This window comes from Orbicella faveolata, unplaced genomic scaffold (genome assembly GCF_042242905.1).
Source record: "Orbicella faveolata isolate gen_17 unplaced genomic scaffold, um_ofav_v1 contig_14, whole genome shotgun sequence".
In the NCBI taxonomy this organism is placed as follows: domain Eukaryota; kingdom Metazoa; phylum Cnidaria; class Anthozoa; order Scleractinia; family Merulinidae; genus Orbicella; species Orbicella faveolata.
Window position 1 is genome coordinate 21,935,448 of NW_028301541.1, and position 24,254 is coordinate 21,959,701.

The 24,254-nt window shown below is 38.5% G+C and overlaps 1 protein-coding gene across 1 annotated transcript; it reads right to left on the minus strand.

Moving 5' to 3' along the window:
• Positions 1-611: 611 nt before the first annotated feature.
• Positions 612-24,254, minus strand: LOC110062148 (uncharacterized). Its single transcript, XM_089287649.1, has 20 exons — positions 21,545-24,254; positions 17,839-18,131; positions 16,715-16,858; positions 15,807-15,980; positions 15,202-15,306; positions 14,406-14,474; positions 13,947-14,144; positions 12,740-12,988; positions 12,336-12,405; positions 11,417-11,500; positions 10,050-10,197; positions 9,315-9,447; positions 8,457-8,564; positions 8,231-8,374; positions 6,538-6,873; positions 5,136-5,456; positions 4,394-4,636; positions 3,868-3,990; positions 3,306-3,401; positions 612-2,968 (listed from the first exon to the last, which is right to left on the minus strand). The coding sequence occupies exons 2-20, from the start codon at positions 18,121-18,123 to the stop codon at positions 1,694-1,696; spliced, it is 4,305 nt and encodes a 1,434-aa protein (XP_089143775.1). The 5' UTR covers positions 18,124-18,131; positions 21,545-24,254; the 3' UTR covers positions 612-1,693.

Sequence of the window (24,254 nt, forward strand, 5' to 3'; positions counted from 1 at the left end):
TGTAAATAAGGAGACTCAAAACACATCTTAACATTTAGCTGCGCAATCCTTAGGCGTTTCCTTTTCTTTGTTTTCAGCTTTGCTCCTCTTACTCACGTCTTTTGACAGCTTAAGCGACAACATTTCATGACCTATGACGTAGGAAGTACGCCTCAGTTCTTAAGCCCAGTGGCGAATTTTCCTTTGCTTGTCTGCCCAGAAGTCACAAAATAAGCTAAATGCAAGCCAAATAACATTTTCGGTTTTTGTTTTTGAAAGTATTTAAACGCTTAACAAAAGACAAACATTTCTCTCCTGATTACCGCCCTCTCAGATCTCCATCTTCTCGCCCTTTCCTCTCCCTGTCCCCACTCCAAACAGCAAGGGTGTTTTCAATAACATGTGTCTACATCACTGTAAGAGCTCAGTCAAACAAGCGCTTCTGGGACCGTCAGGGTAACAATGGTTTAAAGGTCGAGGTTGAAAACAAAAACAGGGATGGTTGGGTGGGTGCACACTTCATGTCGGAGTCCTGAAGCGACGGGTAATGAACATCGGTGGAAAAAGTGGACTAAAAACAGATGTGATATTTTTTCATGTTACCTTTTTATCATGGAATATAAACAAGTTAGTTCTGGGATAGCATTTGTTTACTCCCAGAAGATACATAACCTGAAAAACTACAATAAACATGCTTGCGCCTGGAGTCTAATAATTATAAATGGCTTCGTCTTGGATTTGCTACATCGCCTCAATAACTACTGTAATATTTAATTTACAATACCATATTTATATTATTAAAGTTTTTGAGTTATATGTAAGTGAAATTTTTTGCACTCGAACTCGAAACGAATGAAAAGTATGAGAAGAAAATCCCTACACCTGTTCCGCTTCCCATTAAAACGTCTATATGAAGTGAATAATAATTGCTGCTTATTTGAGAGGCTTTTCAGAAATGACGACATATTAGCTTGTTACAAACTTAAGCTATAAATATCAATGACCTTAAATTTTGTCAATTTGTAGCCTGCATATGTATAAAAATAATTCTATTCACCAATGTCTTTCCGGAAGTAATAGTAAAAATTATTGCGCTTTAGCCCTAGACTACTGACTTTGCGAACGTTTTTTTGAAGAATTCCAACAACGTCTGTTTATATTGCTCTATATAAGGTGACGCCAGGAATGTCAGCCTCGGTGTTTTTCTCGTGTCTAGGTTTCAGCTAGCGCCCTGTTACGATATGGATCCCTAATTATAACTTATGTCAGTCTTATAGCTTATTTGTTGGTGATGTTTTTACGTCGGAGAATCTCTATGATACTATTGGAAATGTTTCCTGGAGTAATTTTCATTTGAGTGTCTAAAAGTAATTGGTTTTGCATCAACTACACTACACGATTGACTTAAAAAACTCACGCCACTTTTTCATCCAATCAGAAGTAAAACAAAACCAATCGTGACTCGCTCGCTCACGTTTTCCCGCGCTTTGTGTCAGCTACACGTAATTACTTCGAGCTTTGATTGGTTCACTGGATTTTCCGTGTCCTTTGTGATTGGCTAGAGTGATTACTGGTTTTCCGACACTCAATTGAAAACTGCTCTTTGTGTAAAACTGAGAGCCATTATACGTAAACTCTCTGTTACTTAAGTAGACCACAAGATAAGACTTAAGTTTGTTTTCATCCTACAGACCTCGCTCTGTGTTTAAAATTGCTATGTCTTTGACACTGTGCTCGGCATCTCGCTGTTATATCCTCTTCCCCCGTTGTATAACCGCGGTCTAACATTGGAATAGTCAGGTCGCGGGTTGTTGTTGATTGACACGCTCCCCCGTCGTTCGGGTGATGGATTTTCCGTTGTTTTGTCCTTCACGGTGTTTGCTTCACTAACTGAGGACAGCCGTGACCGGACGTGAGAGTAGTCGTTTTTGAAGTTAGGAATCTTTTTAACGCTTTTCTTACGCGCGTAACTACCTGAGCCAGTGTCGATTTTGGACGCGGCATTCCATTTTAATTTGCCATACGATCCTATCTTTTTGCGCCTCCTTCCTTTGTTCTTCCTTGCACCGTTGGTTTTATCTTCTTTACCGTCGTCTTCGTCTCCATCGCCTTCATCTTCCTCCCCATCGTCATCGTCATCATCGTCAACATTGTCTTCGTCTTCTTCGTCAATCATCTCAATGTTTCTTTCATTATCTTTCTTCCCAACCGCGTTCCCAGCTCCGCCCTTGGGTGCGTCGTTTTCTAGACCTTTGATCTCTTTAGTCGTGTTCTCGCTCTTTGTTGATTCGTGGTTCACAGTTCTGTTGTCTGATCTGATTTCTCCGTTGTTATTACTCATATCTTCACCACGCTCATTGTCTTTGCCATCCGTCTTTCTCCCGTTCTCATCTTCTCGTAACCCACTGTTCTTGTTGTCATCTTTATTGTTGCCATTCCTGAGAAGCCAACTTGAAACTTTTCCGAGAGCGTCTTTTTTACCTTCGCTATCCCCTTTTGTTTCTGTTTTCTTAGGGGCAGATGTATTTTCTTGTTGAACGGACACTGTCACGTTTGTTAAAGAAGCTCTCCGGCTGTCCTCTGTGTTATTTTTAATGCTTGTTGTTTTGTTGCCTTCACCATTTTTTTCTTTGTTGTCATCCAGCCTCCCGGACCCAGTAGCCCCTACTGAGGCCTTTTTGTTCGGTTTGCTTTCGTTTTTAGACGTTTCTGAATGATCATCAAACAACCACGATCCGTTAGGTCCAACGGAGTTTTTCTTTTTGCTTCTATCCTGCGTCTGTGTCACATCTGCAGGTTTCCCGGATGTAGTTTCCATTCCATCGCCAGAGGACGTGTCCTTTGCCTTTGCATTTGGTTTGGAGGGACTGGGAGACACCGGAGGGGGAAAGGAGAAAGTAGATAACTCAGTCTTTTCATCTGGAAGGGGCGTGGCTGGCGTTTCAATCAAGAGAATCTTTTGCGATCTGGGAGAGGTTTTCAATGCTTCCTGTGACAACAAAATTGTTCTTTTAGAACGAAATTAAGTTGAAATGTTACAAATCAAGGTATTACAAATAGAAGTTTCGCTTTCGCGGCTCGTACAGTTTTCTCTTCAACCTCGTTCACAGGGTCTCTTTCTTCCGATCCCGCCCCTCTCTCGCTCCGGTAGGGTGGGAAGAATAGAGTCCCTGAGAACGAGGTTGAAGATTCTGGCGTGTCACAACCATATCTCGTTCCCAGATCTCTGTCCTTTTGGCCACAATTATTTTTGGTAGATAGTTCTTAATTTCTCTGCCTCTGTACCAGTTCAAAGCTTCAAACAAAATTTTACGGCAAGTCCATACCTGTTCCAATGCAGAATTTTTCTGTGTATTTACAACAAGCCCACGTGGCTTACGTGCGTCAAGCTCTTTACGTAGCCTTGCTATTTCGTCATCTTTCTGTGGAACAGAAAAAAGATATATTGTTGGTCATATTTCATTTAAAATTGTATAAATGAAGTGAATCTGAACAAATGAAGCGCTTGTTCAGTCATTCTCTTCTTTCCCGAACAGGCTTCCGGCGAGGGCGAAAAAAAAAATTCGGCGAGCGAAGCGATTATTTTTTCGCACTCGTCGATTCGCCATCTTTTTTCCGCCCTCGCTTGGAACCTGTTTACAGGTTACTGTCCCGCGCTCTACGTAGGATTTGAACCCCGGGCACATTTAAGCCTTACACAGAGCGCGCGGGGAAGGAAGATCAGAGTTCAGAGACTGGACGTTTGAACGCAAATTGATATCTAAGTAGTCATTTCGAATCGATTCGACCATATATAGCTTATCAAAACATAACTGTTCTGGTTTACAGGTAGTTAAGTTTTTAAGCGTCTTCGAATTATATCTAAAGTCGACTTGAAGTCCCCTCTACCTCCGCGAGTGTTGCTCTGAGCTTGCGCAGTTCTTCGTTCGAAAGCGAAGAAATAGACATCCGTGAGTTCCGTCTGGGTTGAGGGCTGGGAGAGAGAGATGATCTTCTTATTCCTGTATTTACCTAAGGAAAATAAAATTACAATCAGAATCAACTGGAGATTACGTTACTTTAGGCTATTCCGTCGGTCACACTATTCTACCTTACCAAAAAGTTTAGTGTAGAGTGACCTAGCAAGACGAAAAAAAACCCTTGTGATTTCATTACCTTTCGTCTGGCTAGGTCACACTAGTTTTCATCATTCTGTCACGCTGCCTCTCTAGCTCTTACATTTTGACAGTGTTTTGACATCGTCGCTCAAAGTCTCTATTTGGGATATTCTGTCACGCATGGTAAGTCTCGCATGCAGTTTGAGACCATTCCGTTACTTGCGCACAAACATGTCAGGAAAGCGCTAACAGTGCGTGCAACAAATGAAGTACAGACGTGCCGATAAGTTGAGTGTTAATAAACATGCGATATCTACCTTGCTTCTCACATGTGAGTAATCGACACTTTCACTAAAGATTCTGACTTTATTAGCCGCACGCCGGAAGCGTCGCTTGCCGTCGGAGCTCGTTAGACTCTCTCCGTCACTTCCGCTTGCGCTTGCATCAAACGTGCTCTCTCCATCTTCGAGTTCCCAGTAGTTATTTCCGTCATCGACCGTCTGTGTTGAGTTACTTTTGAGTGTGCGCTTCTGCCCTAGATTGCTAAGCATGGTGTCTTTCTGTTGATAAAATGGGAAAAAAGGACGAAAAACTTGCAATGAACTAAATATAATAGAGCAAGGCGCACTAAGAGTAAAGGAAGCTGACCATTAACAGTTAAATAAATTGAGACTCCGACGACAACTCCTCCTTTGGAAAGTATGGAGAGGCTTAGGTCCAGACCTGTTTGGTACTAGTTGACATTTTGCTTGCAAACGGCGATGAGCTGAACTAAAAAGTTTGTCGGGCCTCTTTCCTCTTTTTTTCTCATCAAGCTTTTTGGCACTTCCTTAATATCATGAGAAGAAAATAGTCAATACCTTTGTATTTTAAATTGCAACTTTTTCACCGCAAAATGTAACCGGTCTAGATGCCGGTCCAGATGAGAAAATCTAGACCGCGGTCAATATCGGTTTCAGCCACTTAAAATTAGTGAATTCGGTAGTTCCTAGTCCTTGTGAGACAGCCATATAATAAGTTGAGGTAATTTCATGCTTGCAACCAGATATTGACACCCACCTGATTCAGTTCATTTTTCAGGTAGACTATCTCTGCATCTTTGTCTTGAAGAATACCTCCAATGTAGAAGTCAGACTTGGTCTCCCTTCCGCTACTTGGGGCCGGGTGAACCTGGGACCCGCAGAAAAACGACCGGAGGCAAGTAAACAAGTTACAGCACGGAAAACACGACCAACAGGCAATACAGCAAGCCGATGAGCATGCACAACATGAGCAGAACTTGGCACAGGTTGCACCGCAGGCGCATGTTGTGGTAATTTCGGAGGAGTCAGCATTTCCTACGGTTTTGATTCGTTTCCTTCTGCAGCTCAAACGGACGATCTGAGGAAAAATTAAATAATGTAATAAATAAAATGAGATAATAAGGAATAAGCTGGTAGGATTGTCTCATCACAACAAAAACGATTATTTAAAGACATGGACGGGTTGTCCAAAGGCTGATTAAGCTAACCCAGGATTGGCAGGAATTTTGATCTCATTTTTGCGACTTTTCGGTGAGGTTTTCTGTTTATATTGTTTATTGTTTTGCCGGGTTGTTCGAAAGCCGGTTAACGCTAACCTAGGATTAAAAGTTGATCAAAGTATCCATTTTTCTTGTATAAAAGTGTTTTTCATTATTGCTTATGTTTTGTGTTGTTTGTGATTTTTCAAACTCAAACCTGAAGGGCAAACAATATAAACAGAAAACAGCACCCAAAAGTTACAAAACTCAAATCAAAATTTTCTCTTATCTCGTGTTAGCTTAATCGGGCTTTGAACAACGCGGCCCAGTTTTTAACTTGAGTAAGCTCAAACTAAACAAAACATAAGCAGCGAACAACATTTTTAAGCAAGAAAAATCAATACTTCGGTTATCTTTTGATCTTGGGTAAGCGGTAACCAGCTTTCGAACCTGACCCTGCCCATATGAACGATTATGATCAGATCATTCATATATTCACTGTGGTCTTGCAAAAGCAATTATATCACAACGATTTCATAGTAGCAGCAAATGACAGCTTTCTCAACCTTAATAATAGTGAATTTTTCGTTTATAGACATCTCAGTGGAGTCTGTTTTTCACTGGAAATCACAAAAGACGTACGGGTCTAGCCGTCTAAATACCGGACGTCCTGACGCCATCGTGTATTACAGGAATAATTTTATCCTGTCAGTGAGTTCCGCGCTTACTTGCAATTGTCTCCACCTAAATTAAAAGAACTTATTCAACAGGCAATAATAGGCCCATCTTTACTTCGGATCCCTTTCCTCTCCCACCTTCTCTTGAGCACATTTTTAGTACTATTCTTTATACATGTCTCTGGTGTTTGAAGATATGACAAATGACTTTTGTCTTACTCCTGTAATTACCAAATTTAAGTCATTTTACTTTGTAGCTAAACACAGTTACTATACTATATACCTTGTTAATGAAGAGCAGAACCAGAATGAATGTTGTAGCGATAATGATAAGCGCGCCAATGACGCCATAATAAACATTTGGGTACATGGTGGTCGTGAAGGCTACAATCACTCCAGCCACGCAAAACAGTACCACTACAAACATACAAGATACACAATGCTGCGTGTCGTTCAGCGCTGGGATGTACAGCCGCCTTGTTTGCCAAGCGAGGAATCCACCAACAAGGACAAGTAATCCTTTGATTGCGAGGATCACCACTAGCCACAGAGTCAAGTCTGTGCAGTCGCACTGCTCCACGACTTCAATCTCTGCACGGAATGTGTCAGCGGTTATCGGCTGAAAGAAATAAAGGTGAAGGGAATTTTATTGACAGAGCCTGTTACAACGTAACAATCCTTAGTTCTTAGCTCAGTTGAAAACCTTTGAATGGACTCTGATATCAAACAAACACGCAATTTTGGGCGTAACTTAGTCATCGAGGGCTAGTACAAGAACTTATTTTCCTTCTCCGCTAAATCACGGTTTGCGCGCATCTTGAAAAGTTTAGCCTAAATTTTTCAAGTTCTTCGTTTGTAATCCGTGTTAATCTTTTCTATCCTTAAAGTGCCCATAATGTCAAAACTTTTTTTCACTCATCTAATTCTACATTTCACCTAATGAGCTTCCGCGAAAAAAATTTTCGATTTGGATAAAACGCAATTTTTTAACGAATCATTACAAAGTTCAAAATTCTATTTTCTTGCGGTTGACCCCTGCCGCTGATCACAAGAATAACGTGCTCAAAATGGCCACGAGACTGATGCCTGTGACGTAGGTTCAGGAACCTACGATGAAGACTGATGTTGTTTTCTGGATTATTTACGTTGTTACAAAGAGCGGCAACGCACCTTTCCGTCATTTTCAACTAAATGTAGACAACTCTGAAGCAAAATTTCCACTTGTTTTCAAGTCAGATAAGTCATGACCCAAATCACGTGTTCCTGAACCTACGTCACGACTCACTTCAAACCGAGGAAGACGGGTGCGAATGGTGGACCAAAATGGCGGCAAATTTGAACGTCTTTGAAAACTTATAAAAAAATTGCATTTTGTCCAAATCGAAAAATGTTTTCGCAGAAATTCATTAGGTGAAATGTAGAATCAGATGAGCGAAAATTTTTTTTGACATTATGGGCACTTTAATTGACCATCCTTGTTCCTTTATGGTGTACTATTATCTCTTATAAGATTAAATTTGGAAATACAGTTAACGATAAAGATTAGCGAAAAAACTGAGCAACGAACTCATTACCAGTGTTTGACACCTCATTGGAATGAACATGAACATTGAACAGCTATCTTAATCTTAATTTATTCAATTTCGCACCTCTACCATTGGTATAAATTAATTTACTTTTCGCACAAATATTTTTTAACTTGAAAATGGTGCCAGGATGACACCGAAACGTCGTTGCTCAGTTTTTTCGCTAATCTTTATCGTTAACTATTATCTCTCTGGTGTTTTTTCTATCTTAGTAAAATATATTATTTTCCACTCAGTACTATCTTAGTAAGTTACCATTTTATTTTCTTCAATTTAAAGGTAGTTTTGTACGTCGCCAAAATACCAAAAAACCGTGACTGAGCCCCTTCAACTATCTTTTCGGACAGCCTTAGATTTGTGATGATGACATGGTTTAAGTGTATAGCTTACCTGGAAACATTCATACTCCGGTTGTGACCTGACTTGTTTAAGGGTGCGATACAGGGGATCGTTTGTCTCCCAGAATGCTAGGATGATGACGTCAATGATGAAAAGAAAAACCAGAACACCAAACATCCAAAATAACATCACTTTCTACGAAACAAAAAATAGGCATTATATGTAAGTCAGTAGACTCAGCTCATGTACTTCGACTATAGAACAGAAAGCACCTTACCCTACTCCTGACGAATCTTTCCTTTAGGACACTGTAAGCCATCCATAGCTTAGCAGTTAGACCTCCTATTGACAGAGTGAAACCGATAGCAAATGTCCAGGAACGAGCCTACGATATGAATCGGAAACACGAGTTATAAAAATAATGGCTCATTAAGTATATCCTACTGAGCAAACTTCTTCAGCGTGACTAGAATGGGTATGAGATTTTCTCATAGATGCACCCAGGCTATCTCTTTCTCTTTCTCCCTCTTTCGCATTACCCACCACCTCCTCCCCTATACAATCCACAAGACGGCTGCATTGTTAGAAGTTCTGACAAACACAAAAAACAAAGGTGCTTTCGAAAGCCAAATGACAAGTGCGCATTGTCTTTTTATTGTCATCTGCTAATAATGTTTTATAGTTTTAAATGTAGTCTGTGGTGTTTGAACTAAAATTTTAATTTTATCTGAGGCCCCGTCCACCTTAAGCCGGAGAAATTTGAAAACGGAGATTTCACTCTGAAAACGTATCGAATGTTTTCCGTTCACACTACGCCGGAGGAATATAAAAACGCAACAATCACTGGTCATTTTGAATTTGTGTTTGAGGAAAACACGGGCAGGGAAATCACATCCCGGATTATCGCAACGTCGTCGTTTTCGGAAGCTCCGTTTTCAAAATGTTTTCCTTCCACACTAAAACAAAAAGCCAGCGTTTTCAAATTCCTCCGGTCTAAAGAGCGTTTTCGAAAAGCTCCGTCTTCATGACGGATTAGTGTGGACGGTAGGCTTAACCACAGAAATAAAGCTGCATTTTCAAATTTCTCCTGCGTAGTGTGGACTGGGCCTGATTTATCTGGTACTGGTTAACTCACCCTGCAAAGGCTTGTGACTTTCTCCTCTGACACCCGTGAGTAATCAAAGCCATACAGAATGACAGTGATGTAATTTAGAACACATCCCAAAATTATCAGCATGCTTATCACTGGACCGGAGTTTTTCACAATCCTGTAAAACCGATATCATATCAGTCACGTAAATAAGACAGTGCGTTTATTAGAAGGGGTGCTTAAAATCACCAAAAATTATTAATCCGCGAGTGTGGCTGGCTTTGAGTTGGCTATCTACATCTCATACATCGCAAGGGCCAGTAGGCTAGTAATTACTGAGTCATTTTAATTCGAATTCAACCATGAAATATCGGTGATCGAATATTTTCGCTAACGCGCTATTGGTCTAAACGCGTCACGTGACTGAATATGCCCTAGCTCAGTAAACTGGGGAATATCTGAGTGATATTCCCCAATTTTCAAAACTGCTCGTGTTACGAAAATGATTTGAAGGATAATAAACCCAACAGAGCCTCCATTTGGAGCGAAAATATGCCTGGATATTTGTCCGAAGACATTATCTGTTCTTCAAAGCTCGGAATTCACTTCTCGGAACACATTATGCCCGTGGACAAATATCCGAGCATATTTTCGCGAACAAATAACGTAACGGAGGCCATTGTTAATATCATGCTAATTCTGTGTTTTAACTGAAAAGTCAACGCACGAGCTCCACTCTCTCGTTGCAGGAAGAAATGAGCTGAATTGTTGATTACTTACTTTTTCTTGAAGTTCAACACCAAAGTCAAAAGACACAACAGAGCGTAAAGGATTCCAACGGCAGCAAACGCAATCAAGGTGATGAACAGGGTGTTGTCAATGGTACGGAAGGTGTAGGTCTCTTTCGTCTTCGTATAGGGTGTACCGGCTAAAATGACAAAATTACTATACACTTACTATACACTTCCAACTGCAACCTTCTCTAAATTTGATGCTCACTCTAGACCAATTTTTAAATATCTTACTATAATCAAACTCCCTGATCTTTATGTCTTAAATATTGCAATCTTTATGCATAAATTCCATCATAAAAAATTGCCATCTGCTTTTAATCATTATTTTACTACAGTTAATGAAATTCATGCCTATAATACGAGACTTGCATCTAAACAATCCTATTCATTGCCCAAAACCAGAACTAATTTCGGAATCTTCAACATTAGATGTCAGGGACCTAAAATTTGGAATTCTCTTGATGAGTCTGACAAAACATTACTTGATTTTCAATTAAAGAAGAAATTAAAAATACACTTTATTGATTCATATTAAATATTACAATTATTTTAATTAATTCATAAGGATATATTCTGTTCCGCTGTAAGTTTCCGTTCTGTTTGTATCTTTGTATTTGTGTGTGTGTGTGTAAGTGTGTTACCGACCGATAACTGTCTAAGTAATCTATGTAACTTAATGTCCGCCCATTCTTTTTAGCCCTTATGGTTATTTTGGGCAGGCAGTACTCTATACTAATTTAATGTTTATTGTAATTATTTTATAAATTGTGAGTACAAATAAATGGTTGTTGTTGTTGCGCTATATAAGTTTTAATTATATTATTACTATTTTATTATTATTATTATTATTATTATTATTATTATTATTATTATTAAGTGGTCCCTGTGAGAAACAGTTTTGGTTTGTTATATAGCTGGAGTTTAGTGTAAAGTAATAACGCAAGAAGAGCTTAAAGTAGCTTCTAGTTAGTGGGAGAGCGGGCAACAATTGCATAGTTGTTGCCCACCGAGGCGACATTTATATGCAGCCTTAGTCACGTGACCATAAATCACCTAATAAGAGCGCGGCTTAGATTCAACTAAACTCCAGCTGTATAACAATGCAATTTATAAGCGACTATTGTCAGCCAAGGGGAAGGTAAAATTACTAAGTAACTAGCTGACCAAACTTTGGCCTTGAATATGGGCAATAATATAGGGCGCTGCGCCCTATACTACTGTGGGCTTACATGAAAACCTCCTTGATATATGGTTAAACAGTGAGTGTGCGAGGAGATCGTATTTAACATAAGAAAACTACTCTTTGTTACAGCATAAAACTGCAGACAGACATTGGAGATTCTATAAACTTACCGAACCAGTGAACGTTAGATGACGCAGTGAAATCCCTTGTATCAATGTCGAATTTACCAGCACTAATCGTCTTAAACTTGCCGTCTGGATGCGGAATGAAAAATAAAGAACCCAGTCAGAAAATATTCAGCTGAACAACAACACTCAGTGTAAATATTTAGTCATTTTTTCTTGAAATACTGTATATTTCAGACGGCGCAGTGAAAACACTTTCACTTACTATCTATCTACGTTCACTTGCTATCCATGGCAGACACATATATTACGATTATAATTTTTTTCTTAGAAATATTTCAAGTTAAGTCAAGCCAAGTCATCTTTATTCAGGCAGGGTAGCCCTATCAGCTATAGGCTGGTATCAGAAGGGGCCCTGCGTAAAATCAAGGCTACATGATAAAAAATTCAGAATTTAAAAATTACCTTAAAGTTATGTACAAGGAGTTTAAAAATTGAATAAAAAGGAAATTACATATCTATGAAGTACTATTTTTCTAGATCAATACAACAAAAGAGAACAACCAAAGTGTATCTAAGTATTATATTGGTAGAAAACTAACGGCTAAAATGAAAACTAAGAGAGTTCTCAAAAATGGAAAGCGACGTGGTTTCTTTACTGATGTGGGTAAATAATTAAAAAGAACCGCGCCTGAAAATCTACATGTGTTTTTCCCTAGCGTTAACTTAGGGTTTGGTAGGTTAATGTCGTTCCTTTGTCTTTTCTTGTAAGTGTGAATAGTGCGATTTCTAATGAAATAATCCGATAAATATGGAGGAGCTAAGTCATTTAGACATTTAAAAACTAAGATACTTTTGTCGGCTTTCCTTTGTGTTTCCAAATCAACCCATCCTAATATATAAAGAGCTTTTTTGCAGAGATGTTTCAAATAAATATTTCAGTGGGAATCTGGTAATATCTAACCTTCTATCACAATCTGGTTCACAACAATTGGGTTTTTTCTGTCTCCATTGTCGTAATATCTCACACGTGCCTGCACAAAACAAGGTAAAGAACAAATAATAGAAATTAAGTCATAAATAAAACCATTATCTTACATAATTGACTACTCCCCAATGTGGCGTTTCAGGGCCAATGTCAAAATAACATACATTAGTTTAAAATCTCAACTTGCAGGAGGCAGACCACTTGAAGACGACGAAGAAATAACAAAGACGAAAGAAGAGGGGATAAGCCAAAAAGAGGGAGTAGCAACAGCAGCAGCAACAGCAGCAGCAGCAGCAGAAGAAGAAGAAGAAGAAGAAGAAGAAAAAGAAGAAGAAGAGGAAAAACAACAACAACAACAACAAACTTGGTACTTCTCTTACCCCGACATTTGGCGATTTGAAGTCCAGTTTTTGTGCCTCCCTTCTGAACACATCTGTTGCATTAGCATCTCCGTGTGTCAAATTCTCCAGTATTTTTCCTTGTTTCTCGAGCTCAATTCTTGAGTTATCCAACACGAAGGCTATCGACCAAACGGCATCGTAAACATTTAAATAACTACTACTTCTGTTTGATGTGTCGTTAAACGTGTCCACTCTGGCTCGATATTCCTGGATTATCTGCGATCTATTCTATTAAGAAAAAAATACGTCAATTAATCAGAGCTATTTCTTTGCCCGGTTGCACATAAATGGTAAAGCACTAGAGAGGTACCGTCTCTGACACTCAGCACTACGCATCAGATGTTTTTGATATAATGGGATTACGTTAAGGACATGGTACTAAAAACAATACTTTTGTTGTTACGTTCTGCGCCTCTTAACCTGGGCAATCTTCTCCAATCTTAAAGTCCCATTTTCATTCTTCGTGCCTTACGCGACAGGATAGGTACACGACAAATGTGCTCATGAAAAAGGAGTATATTTTTTGCGCGCGAACACATATAGTACATACATATTTGTGTCAGGGGGTCAATTATTTCAGACTGTCCAGAACACACCTCGAACCATGATCATGAAGGCCTTCAAACAAGCTAACGTTCACAAATAAAAGAATGCAGATTGAAAGGGAATAATGATAACAATAATAACAACGAATTTTTAAACAGGATGACCCATCATTGTATTCAACACTGTTATCAGAGGTAAAAATGGGTAAAAAAGGCGTGCAAAATTAGTAAAAATGTTCACTTAAGCTTATGCTAAATAAAAATCTTGAAGTTATGGATCTAAATTCGATTGGCAGCTCATTAAAAATCTGGGCTCCTTGATAGTGAAAGCTCTTCTTCCTAAATTCAAGGCGAACTTTAGGTAGTTTCACTGATAAACCGTTGTTCCATTTGAGCCGGTGACCATCCTTCTCCTCTAAAGGTTTATCATCAGATTTTGGCGCCTGTCAACATTTTTTTTTTTATCTTTCTTGTGATTTAAAGGTTACTTTTGTACACTGCGAAAAACGAGTTAATCCATCGTGAACTGTGTCCTTTAAGTTGTGAAAAAGGGACTTAAAAGCGAATGTGCAGCTCGACACCACTCTGACTGACCCAGGAATATGACCCAAGAGATTTCAAGTATTTGCTGTCTTCCTTACCTTATTATTGTAGCGAAAAGAGTGTCCTGCGGAAGTGATCAGGTTGCTGTGAAAAACAGAAAAGTGGTTTTGTATTTGGCATTTCATTTCAATATCAGAGCATGCGCTGTTTTCCCTTGCTCCGGGTATCCACCACCGGTTTTTGCTGTTAAGGAATATCCAGACGTAATGCGGACCGTACATCTTCTCTCGATAAGCCTGGAAGAATCGCAGAAACGCTGTTTAGTAAATATCAAACTTAATTTTAGTACCATCGGGTTATGATGGCAAACTAATCAGTTCAAAGCAATGGTCAAACCACTCTGCCAAGTCTGAACTGGCAAATCCAAACTGTAGGTCACTTCGTAACAGGTTAATTTCATAACGCGAAAATTGCAGTGATCACTGAGGCAATAAAAAATGTCAGGATATTCTTTTAAAATGAACTAATATCAGTCCATTTTAGTCAGTAATCCTTACCTCGCAAATCATTTTCCGTGCGACGGAATTACGTGGAAACATTCCAAGAATAACGTGTATCCCCTTGTCCTGTGCAGAGACGAATTAGAATACGATTAAGGACTTCATAGATTACCAGATTTTAAAGATTAGCTCTGCTTAGCTGATGCATCTAAGAGGGATGATGTTTTAGAAAACAGTCCTGAGAAAATACGCGCGCTGATTGGTTAAAAGTCGTGGTTCTATAACTCGATAGAAACACAGAACTATCACGAGCTGTTGACGTAATTAATGATGGCGAGAGCAAAGAGAATTTACATTTTGATAATCAAAGTTAACAAGTTGTTTTCCTTCTTTTCGTCGCTGTGTTTGCTAAAAGAAATAAAAAACATGTTCTCCGTGTTTCTATCGAGTTATACTAACACTCGTGAATGTTTGGGAGAACTCGCAAAAGCTGTAGAAACACTCGCCTGTGGCTCTTGTTCCCACAGCATTTCTCGTTCTCCCAAATTTCCACTCGTGTTTCTATAACTCGATAAAAACACAGTACATGTTTTCTATTTCTTAAATGGAACGATTTTATCGTCATATTCAGTTTCGGAATGTGTACTAGCTTTCTTTTTGGAAGCTCAAAAAAAAAACAAAAAAAAACCAAACAAACAAAAACAACAACAACAACAACAAAAATAACAGAGTCTATCAATAGCTAGGATAGTCAAAAATCATTAAAACTCATTCATACATTGAAGCGAATCTCACGGAGAAAACTTTTCTGAGCTTAAAAAAGCTGAATTAAAAACTCGAAAGCTCTACGCACCTTCAATGTCCTGATAGCCCGCTTTGGGTCATTGTTCTGTAGTCGCACTTCTGCTAAGACTTTGATGTTCTTTTTCCTCAATCTGTCTGCTAGTTGGTTGGATAGCTAAAGAATAGAAAAGCATCAGAGAAGGTCTTATTGGTGCTCAACTATAAATCACATTAGGGATCTTTAAACTTTAATTTTAATATGAAACCACCAAATTTTCTTAGTTGCATGGTCTATCACTATATTCCGTTGTGTACAATTTCTGTTAAGTTGTCGCACCACTTCCTTCGTTGAAAACGGTAAAAAAGAAATTGGTGGCCTGGAAAGTTACCTGCTGACTAAGACGACTGGGTTGAGTAACATATGCAATGTAGGAATTCAGTTTAAAAAGAGTATATTCTGGCGTCGGGTGAAATTTTTTTCAAATATACACTGTATAAACAACTACTGTTAGGTTGAAGTACGATCCAGTTTGTTTTACCATATACAGCGTACTGTTCATGATCATTTTTCACCACTGTATGCTGGTCTGCGTGCCTTCATATTAACTTATCTCCATTAGGCAACCGTCTTGTTTTAGTTAAGGCTAAAGCGCAATCACACTTTTAGTATTTTACTTGCAAATATTGCAGGCTGTCTCCGTAGATTATTCCCACTTCATCCCATCCGTATTCCTTGACAAATTGTATTCTCGGTTCATCAAGTGAAGCTAGAGATGTTGTTGTCCGAAAAAAATTAGGATATAAGTCTCTTCTGCTGGCAAGCTCCAGATCATTTGTTCCGTAAGAAAACTGCAATGTAGAATAAAGCATATTTATTTATTGCAAGTTTCTCAGGCGGTGTGCGAGTCTCCAAACTTAAGCACTCGCCCGAAAACTGATCATAAAAGTTTACTGAGATAGAAAAACAACCAAGAGTCATAATAGAAAAACGTACCCCATATAATAAGAAAAACACATAATCATAACGAAAAAAGCACCTCATAAAGACAAAAGCACCTCAACACGTAACGAAAAAAAAAACTCCTCATAAAGACAAAAGTACCTTTTCAAAAAGAAAGAAGTACCCCATATAATGATAAAAGCACCTCATCGATGTCATAGCGAAAGCACTTCATAAAGACAAAAGTACCTCATGGTAAGGATAAAAGCACCTCATACAGACAAAAGTACATGATAATAATAAACCATGAAGAAACAAGGATGGCTGAGGATGGAGAAGATTAACACGGATTACAGACGACGAACTTTAATTGAAAAATTCAGGCTATTTTTTTTAGATGGACAAACCATGACGTAGCTCCTTTAACTCCGCTTTGTGTAGAACGAAGCGGCTAGAAGTATTGTTAATGCCCCTCCCCCTCCCCCCCCCCCCGAAAAAAATTGTCAGATTGCCCTTACAGTGCCGTGTACCCATGTACATTCCTCTGCGGTGCTATGAGAGTAAGTTGTCTTGTCCAAGAACACCACAGAATCAGAATGGCCCACAATACGAAACAAATAGCCTTCAAGACGAGGATAAATACCTGCAACAGATTAACATCGGGTATTCCGGAGTAGGCAGCTATTGACTTGGCTAACGAATTTTCGGCTGGTCCCAGCAGCATGATTTTTCTCTCTCCGGTGTTTAGAAATTCGTTGAATACTTGTTGCCCAATTCCAAGACTGCCCTGTTGTACAAATAAGGGCATCATTTTAGAGAGACATTGTAAATGTCGACTTAAATGAACTTAATTTATTAGTAATTTTATTGGGAGTGGCCCCGATTAGTCAGCCTCCGGGCTGACTAGAAGTTTTAGACACTTTGTTTATTGATTGATTGATTTATTGATTGATGGAATTACTGAGTCATTAATTAAGCAGCGAGGTCCTGCTTGCGAACAGAAAGTCATAATAAAATTTTAGAAGTCTTCTTATTACGCTCTTTCAAAACAATTTCTGACTTCTGACACAAAAAATTATTTTAAATCGAAAATGAATAGGGCTGGCAAGTTAATTATTCTTTTAATTTCATGCAAATATAGGACATTATGAAGAGCTTCACTATATTAGTACTCATTTTGAAACTGAGGAAATTTTGGCAGGGACAAAAAATATCACTACATGTACTTATTTCACTTAAAGGGAGGACACAGAAACTGAAAAATTGTCAAATGAAAGAACTGTACAATCAAATAAGAAACGTACACGAAGACCACAGGGGTTGTTCGAAAGCCGGTTAACGCTAACCCAGAATTAAAAGTTAAGCGAAGTATAAATTTTTCTTGAATAGAAATGTTTTTGCTGCTTATGTTTTAATTTTTTTTTGTATTTTGAGATTATTCAAACTCAAAACAGAAGGCTAAACGATATAAACAGAAAACCTCACCGCAAAGTTACAACACGCAAATCAAAATTCAAGCTCATCCTGCAGTGGGTTAGCTTAATTATAATCGGGCTTTGAGCAACCCGGCCCTGAAGTATAACATATTCGAAAGGTCTCGCTCTTGATGACGAAAGTTTGCCCAGTTACATAGACAGTCATTTTCGAGGGGAAAATAACGAAATTTTGCGCGAGACATTCAGCAATTAAAATTTCAGAAAAGCCTTGGTTTGACAAGTACTGGCACCCATGCGGATTAACTATACAATGAACATTTTTATAACTTACTTGAGTTGACTTGACCACCAACTCCAGTTTGTATCCTGGCAACAGACCTGTGTTGTTGTTGATTTCCTCGATGGCCTGTTGCGCCATCGGAAGGCTACCGTATCCATCTTTCTTGCTGAGGTCAAAAAACGCTCCAATGTACAATGTTGTGAGCTGTACTTGTGTTGCATTGCTGCTGCTGTTTGTAGAGATGCTTGCATTTGTTGAATTGGTCACGTTTGTCGCTTTGGTGAGTTTGGCAAACAAGAAAAGCGTGACGCAAATGATGATAAAACTCTGCTTCATTGTCCAATCTGCAAGAAGAAGAAAAAAACGAAGAACATCATATAAACGGTTAGCGAAAATTTAAAATTCAAGGCAAAAAAAAAAAAAAAAAAAACTGGCAAAGAGTACCGTGGCAAACCGTTGCACAGTTGAAGGTTATATATGTATGTAGGCTGTTCCAATTTCGGGTTTTCTGTAGACTTACTTGGCTAAAGAAGTACCTCAATTTCCTTTTTCACGATATGATAATTAAGCTGAATATTATTTGAAACGACCCCTTAAACCAAGCATAAACGGTTGTTTCATAATGTTTTTAGCTTGATATTAGATTCAATTTTGTAAGTAACTTCGCTTAATTATCTCTTAATTAAGCTCTTTTGAAGGTACCAAGCAAGAAAACTTGATGTTAAACCTGTTTTGTAGATTCTTTCCAATTCACGTATTTAATCAGTTTTCCTTCATTTATATTCATTTTGCAATTGTGAATCACAGTTTACTGAAAAGATTTAAATATGTCAAGAGAACTGAATACACTGCTGTTAGAGCTACTTTGAATTGAGTGTCGTAAAACCAAAACCAAACTAAATACTTACCAATTAGACTACTCAACCAATCTCAAACCAAAAGCAAAAGCAAATTATTAATTGCTTGATTACTTTCGACACTGAACTGAAAACCGCTCTAGCTAAGCAATAAACACGAGCATTCTCTTAACATATTCAGTAGGTATTAAATTAAAACCTTTCTGTCCATTTTTCTAGCCTTTATTTATAGTTGTTGCAATAAAAAGTAAAACATTTTTTTTCACCAAAATGGTTGGTTCTACTCAGGGATTTTTCCTGCCGTTTTCAATACCTTTTAAGAGATCTCGAGTCCTAGACACCAACGATTTAATGGCGCCTTGCTGACTAAGTGACAATTAGTTCTTTGTTGCAACGATTTCCTCTTACCTTAATGAAAACATGATTGGATTTTTGACTGTGAGTGAAATGAATTCTGTTTGTGTCTGTCTGACGTGAAAGGATGAGCGATTACAATGTGCGTCAAGGGTGTAAAAGAAACTAAATCAAGCGAATTCACTATCCGCATATTCTGTGGCTCAAAGAAACACTGATGCATGCTGCATACGAAAAATTAACTCTTCATATCCTTATTTCACGTACAATCCTCAAGGAATACAAATAGGACAGGCCCTTAATGACTTCTACATCCGTATCTTCATTAATTGTGCCTAAGAACGATCAAGAGCGCTCCCTTTTAATGACTTTCTCAATTATTGTTTTCGAAAAGGATTAAGAGCAGGCCTTTTCAATGACTTTTACTCTCTTGTCTCCATTCATTGAGGCTAAGAAGGATAAAAAACAGGGCTCTTCTCTCCATTCATTTGGCCCAGCAAGGATAAAGAGGAGGCTTTTTAAATGACACTCACAAATTACATTCTTCTGGTTCCACTGATTCATTGTACCCAGGAAGGATCAAGATCAGGGGCCCGTTTCTCGAAGGTCCCGAAAAGTTTTCGCACCCGGAAAGCCCTAGCAAATTCTCAAACTCTATGATTACAGAGCTGATTTATTCACATATTCTTAATAGAAACAGAGGTTCCATTCTGTACAAGAAGTGTCAGGCGTATACACCTCTCTTTCTTTTAATACCGATTGACTACAAATGGCTTTTCGGGCTCGAAAAGATTCCGGGGCTTTCGAGAAACGGGCCCCAGACCTGTTTAATGACCTCTACATTCTTCTCTCCATTCACCTGGCCCAAGAAAGATCAATTACTTAAGTTTAAGGGCTTCTACAAAGGGAATGTGTGTGTTGAGCTCATCGAAATGCGGTTTGATGTTTCCCGTTGTAAAAGTGTTAATAAGTGTCCACGTATATGCGTAATCTGCCAGCGGTATTTCCCACAAAGCTGGCCGGAGCAGAGTCTATTTTTAACTAGAAGACAAGCTGGCAAAACAGGCAGAACTTTACTAAGTTACACTAATGCACCCTTTTAATTTCTATAATCACAGCCTCTATATTGTAACCTTCCTTAATGGATTAAACTGGGCTTAGTGTGTTCTTCTGGAGGTCGAAAAGTCAGCCAAAAGTAGATCAAAATCAAGACAAAAGATTTCGAATCATTGAGCAATAATCACATATCCAGTGCTTATAACTTATGTAGTAAAACGACAGACCCACTTTGTGTGAATGACCTACCACTGTGTTTTTTTTAGCGTGAATGAAAGTTGTCGGAAATTTAAAAGGTCTCACAAACGTAACAGACGTGATTACTGTGGCAAATATGAGTTAATGGAATACAATGAGCTGTTGGTGTAAAAATGTGAAAAAAATAGTGAAAAACGTCAAATTTTTGCAGACGCTTCAGACTTTCAGGACGGCTGTATGGCAGCTGCATGCAACCGTTTCGTTCCGTTTCGTTCCGTTTCCTTCAAACCTGGCCCGACGCCTCAATTTTTCCGGTACATGTTTATTGCGGATAGTTCAGTATGATATTGGCTTTTATTACCGAGTAAATTTGTAAACGCAAGTTTTTAAACATTGACGTCAGCAAAGATGACGCCTGGCCCTAAATTTCTTGCACTTGCACTTGCACGCTCTCGAACTCGTTTACTGTTTAGTTCACTTAGCTTTCATCAACACCACCGTGACATCCCTTCCTTAACAATGTAATGTATAACAAACAGATAATACTATTTAGAGTACTCAGTTCCACTGAAACAGATGCGCACAAAACATACTAAGGGCATATGATAAAAGTGCATGCAAGTACCTCAAACAAAAAGCAGTCATGAGACTGTTAATTCATCAAACTGAGAACAGAAAATTCAGTGAATAATTATACATCAGATCATCATTTGTGTCTACGTACGTCAACTTATTTGAGACGAACCCTTAAACCAACCATAAACGGTTGGAAACCCATTAATTTGTCAACTTTGACCAATTTTACTACGTTTAGCTTGACTTACGCCATGTTAGCTAATAAAAGGATGATATTTCAAAATAATTTCTCCAATCAAGTCAAGTTACGTGACCTGAAAGTTCAGTATCTTTTTGCTACTTAGAACTGGCCTGGAACAAATCCACCAGATTATCCGATGTCTGCTTCACTTATTAACAAACGACACGGCATCAACCCTAGCTAAGTTACATCGGAATTTTGGCTAAAAATTACGCAGCCTAACCCTTTACAAATAACCATCTTCAGTGAGTAAGAGAATCAGTTGAAAGAAAAAAATGGCTCCCTGCTTCTCGACTCAACTGGTGCAAACTCCTCGTGACCAGCCTTAACCAAATACATGGCTTGTTACTCTCTTTCACGACTGAAAGAAGCTACCAAACCATGCAATAATTGCTTTGGTTTTTTTCGTGTCACTAGAAACTTAAGAGCAACGTACATCAACACAGCGTGAATAATTGATATACATGTAACGTACCTTTTCTTGTATTTGCCAATTTTTGGTTACTGCATCAAGGGCTCTGTGAGTGTGTTTAATATCACCTCAAGTACTTTTATACGTATATAACACTTCATAACAGGATCCTGACCTTTTTCTTGGGATTACAGTGAACACTAACACCTTTCTGTAGTAAATAGAAATTAACATAACTGAACTTCGTGACGTTATCAGTAGACACTAAATTCAAACATGCCTGTGCATTTGTTTGCATGTGTCACTTTCTGTTATCTAGTGAGAAATGTCAAAATACCAGCACACAAAGCGTTTTTAATAATCGCTTTTGCAAAGCATAATTAATCGTATTTACGGCAAAGCACGGATTAACGGGGCTTAACTCGGTTTTGCTTTATGACTCAATAACGTCAAACATTCTGAAGCAACTTACGCATGATCGAAATTTAATCTGAGTACAATACGTTCAGATCAAAATTTCCCGTTAGCTCAAGTCTCAGGCAGGAACTCTGAAGCACTTTCTTAGTTTATTCTGCAGAAATTTACGTTATTAGCTTATTAGTCATTGTACATCGCTTTCGTCAGGTAAGAAGTAATCAAGAAGTTGCTTTCAATTCCAATTAATGCATTTAAGTCACTCAAGACTTTGTTTGACAACCATTTTTCACCACGTTGCTAAATGGTCCCTTGTGGGGTCTAGCAATTTTAGAGGAGTGACTTAGCGTTATATAATTTATTCTTCATTTACTGGAAATTGTTGTGGGTGCCCGCAAGATTACACCTAATCCTTCTCTTCCGTTTAATTTAGTTTTCTAGTTTAGCTATTGTCGTTCTGTAAAGATTTAACCGAAGGAAATCAGGATCGCGTCGTGTGTGGTACGATGACAACGCCACGTAATTGCAATATCAGTATATAATAGACTGTTAATAATGAGTGCCCTTTGAAAGAGAATATTAACATAAATTGGCTATTACAACTTGGTTGTGAGCTAATTCTCTAAAGATGAAATCGTTATATTAAGAAAAAACCTTGACTTGTGCCTATGTTTAGGTGTCACAGCTCTTCAAAGAAATGTGAGGCCAAGAAAATGAGTTGATTTTGACGTTTTTGGTTGCCATAACAACTCCTACGTAACAAGCTCACTTGGTGAGCAGAACTTAATGAAATGATTCTTGCCATAAAAGACGTCCAGTTTTGACGTCAAAGAGCTGAACCAATCGTTTACCTTGTACTAATCTGTTGCGGAAAAATCTTTTGCCTTTCACCAAATTTTGACAGCCTGCAAACATTTCTCTCTTTCAATTCTTCTGCCACAGCCAAAAACACTTTATTCAGACTTAACTGTATTACTTCATGGAATCCAATAGACGACAGTTTGTCTCTTTTTTCTGTCCTCTTTGTTGAATAAACTGAATTCGGTCGGCATACATGTTCGATCGCCGAGCCGCCATCTTGACTTTCGTGCCCAGGTTTTCAATACTCGACGCCGCCAACATTCAATGGCAAATGGAATTAAAATAAAATTTATTGAGTGTAAAATGTAAGCATCCGTATGCTCAATGTCTGCGAGGGAGCCTTTTAATATAATGGTAAATTAAGGACATTCAAACGAGCGTACTGAGAAAAAATGTTATTAATCCCCCTTTTTTTCTCGACTTTGCGAAAAATTGGGATTAGTAATCAATGCACTAATAACGGAGGTATCGCTTGCCTGAATCTTCGAAAAAAAAAAAATATTTAAGTTTACTGCGGCAAAATCTAAACTATCTGATTCTACATTTTTTTTTCAGCGAGCCCGTTACAGACATCTGGTCATTCACTGCTCAGTGCCTCTGTAATATCTTGGTGAAGTTACCGTTTTAGCTCGATCCTGGAGAGCGCGCGCGGGCGCTCATTTTAAAATCTACAAATCCAAGTTGAAGGGCATCCATGTCTCAGTCACAACTCAGTGTAACTTCTGTAGATCAACAGCTGTGCTGCTTTGCTCTTGAAGTTATTGTTTGTCCATTAGCTGGAGACCGAAAGGCTGCCATTACAGATCGTTTTGATATTTAGGCTTTCTATGCTTCGCGCACAGAACGGCCGCACCGGAGTTTTAATTCAAATGCACTTATTGTTGTTTGCTTCTTCATATTACCTCGACAGCTAGATTCTTGTTCCTTTTCGGTTCTGCTTCCACTTACACAAAGTCAGACGAATTGTCTTTGATCTCATTTTCTCCAGACTCGCCAGATTTTTTAGTTGATCGCCAGACTACCAAGGAGAAAACACAGGTTATTGCTCCAAAAAGGAGAAAAATAAAGCCAAACGCTGTCAGCACGACAGCCGTTTCTTCAGTCACGTTCCAACAAAATTGCGATTGTTCTTTTCTCCCGAAACACTTGAAACCATAAGTCAAGTAAATGGCTGAAGGAGTGATGAATAAAAACACGCTTAAAGCAAGACCGCATAACCCAAGATCAACCATAGTTTTAAACAATCAATTTCTAGTACGTGCGTTATGTTTGCCGCTTTTCAGAAAATCACAATGATTACGATCTGTTACGTAGAGATAACAACTCCTTAATGAGTAGCCACCACACTCTATCAAGATATTATTGTGCAAATGTTCCTTGAAATCGAAAATGCTAAATTAATACATTGGTATTAAAAAGGAAACTCGTCGTGTTGGTTCAGCTGCCTTGCAAGAATCAGTTTTCGACAAATAAGTCTGCCAGGAAAATTTTCCAAGAA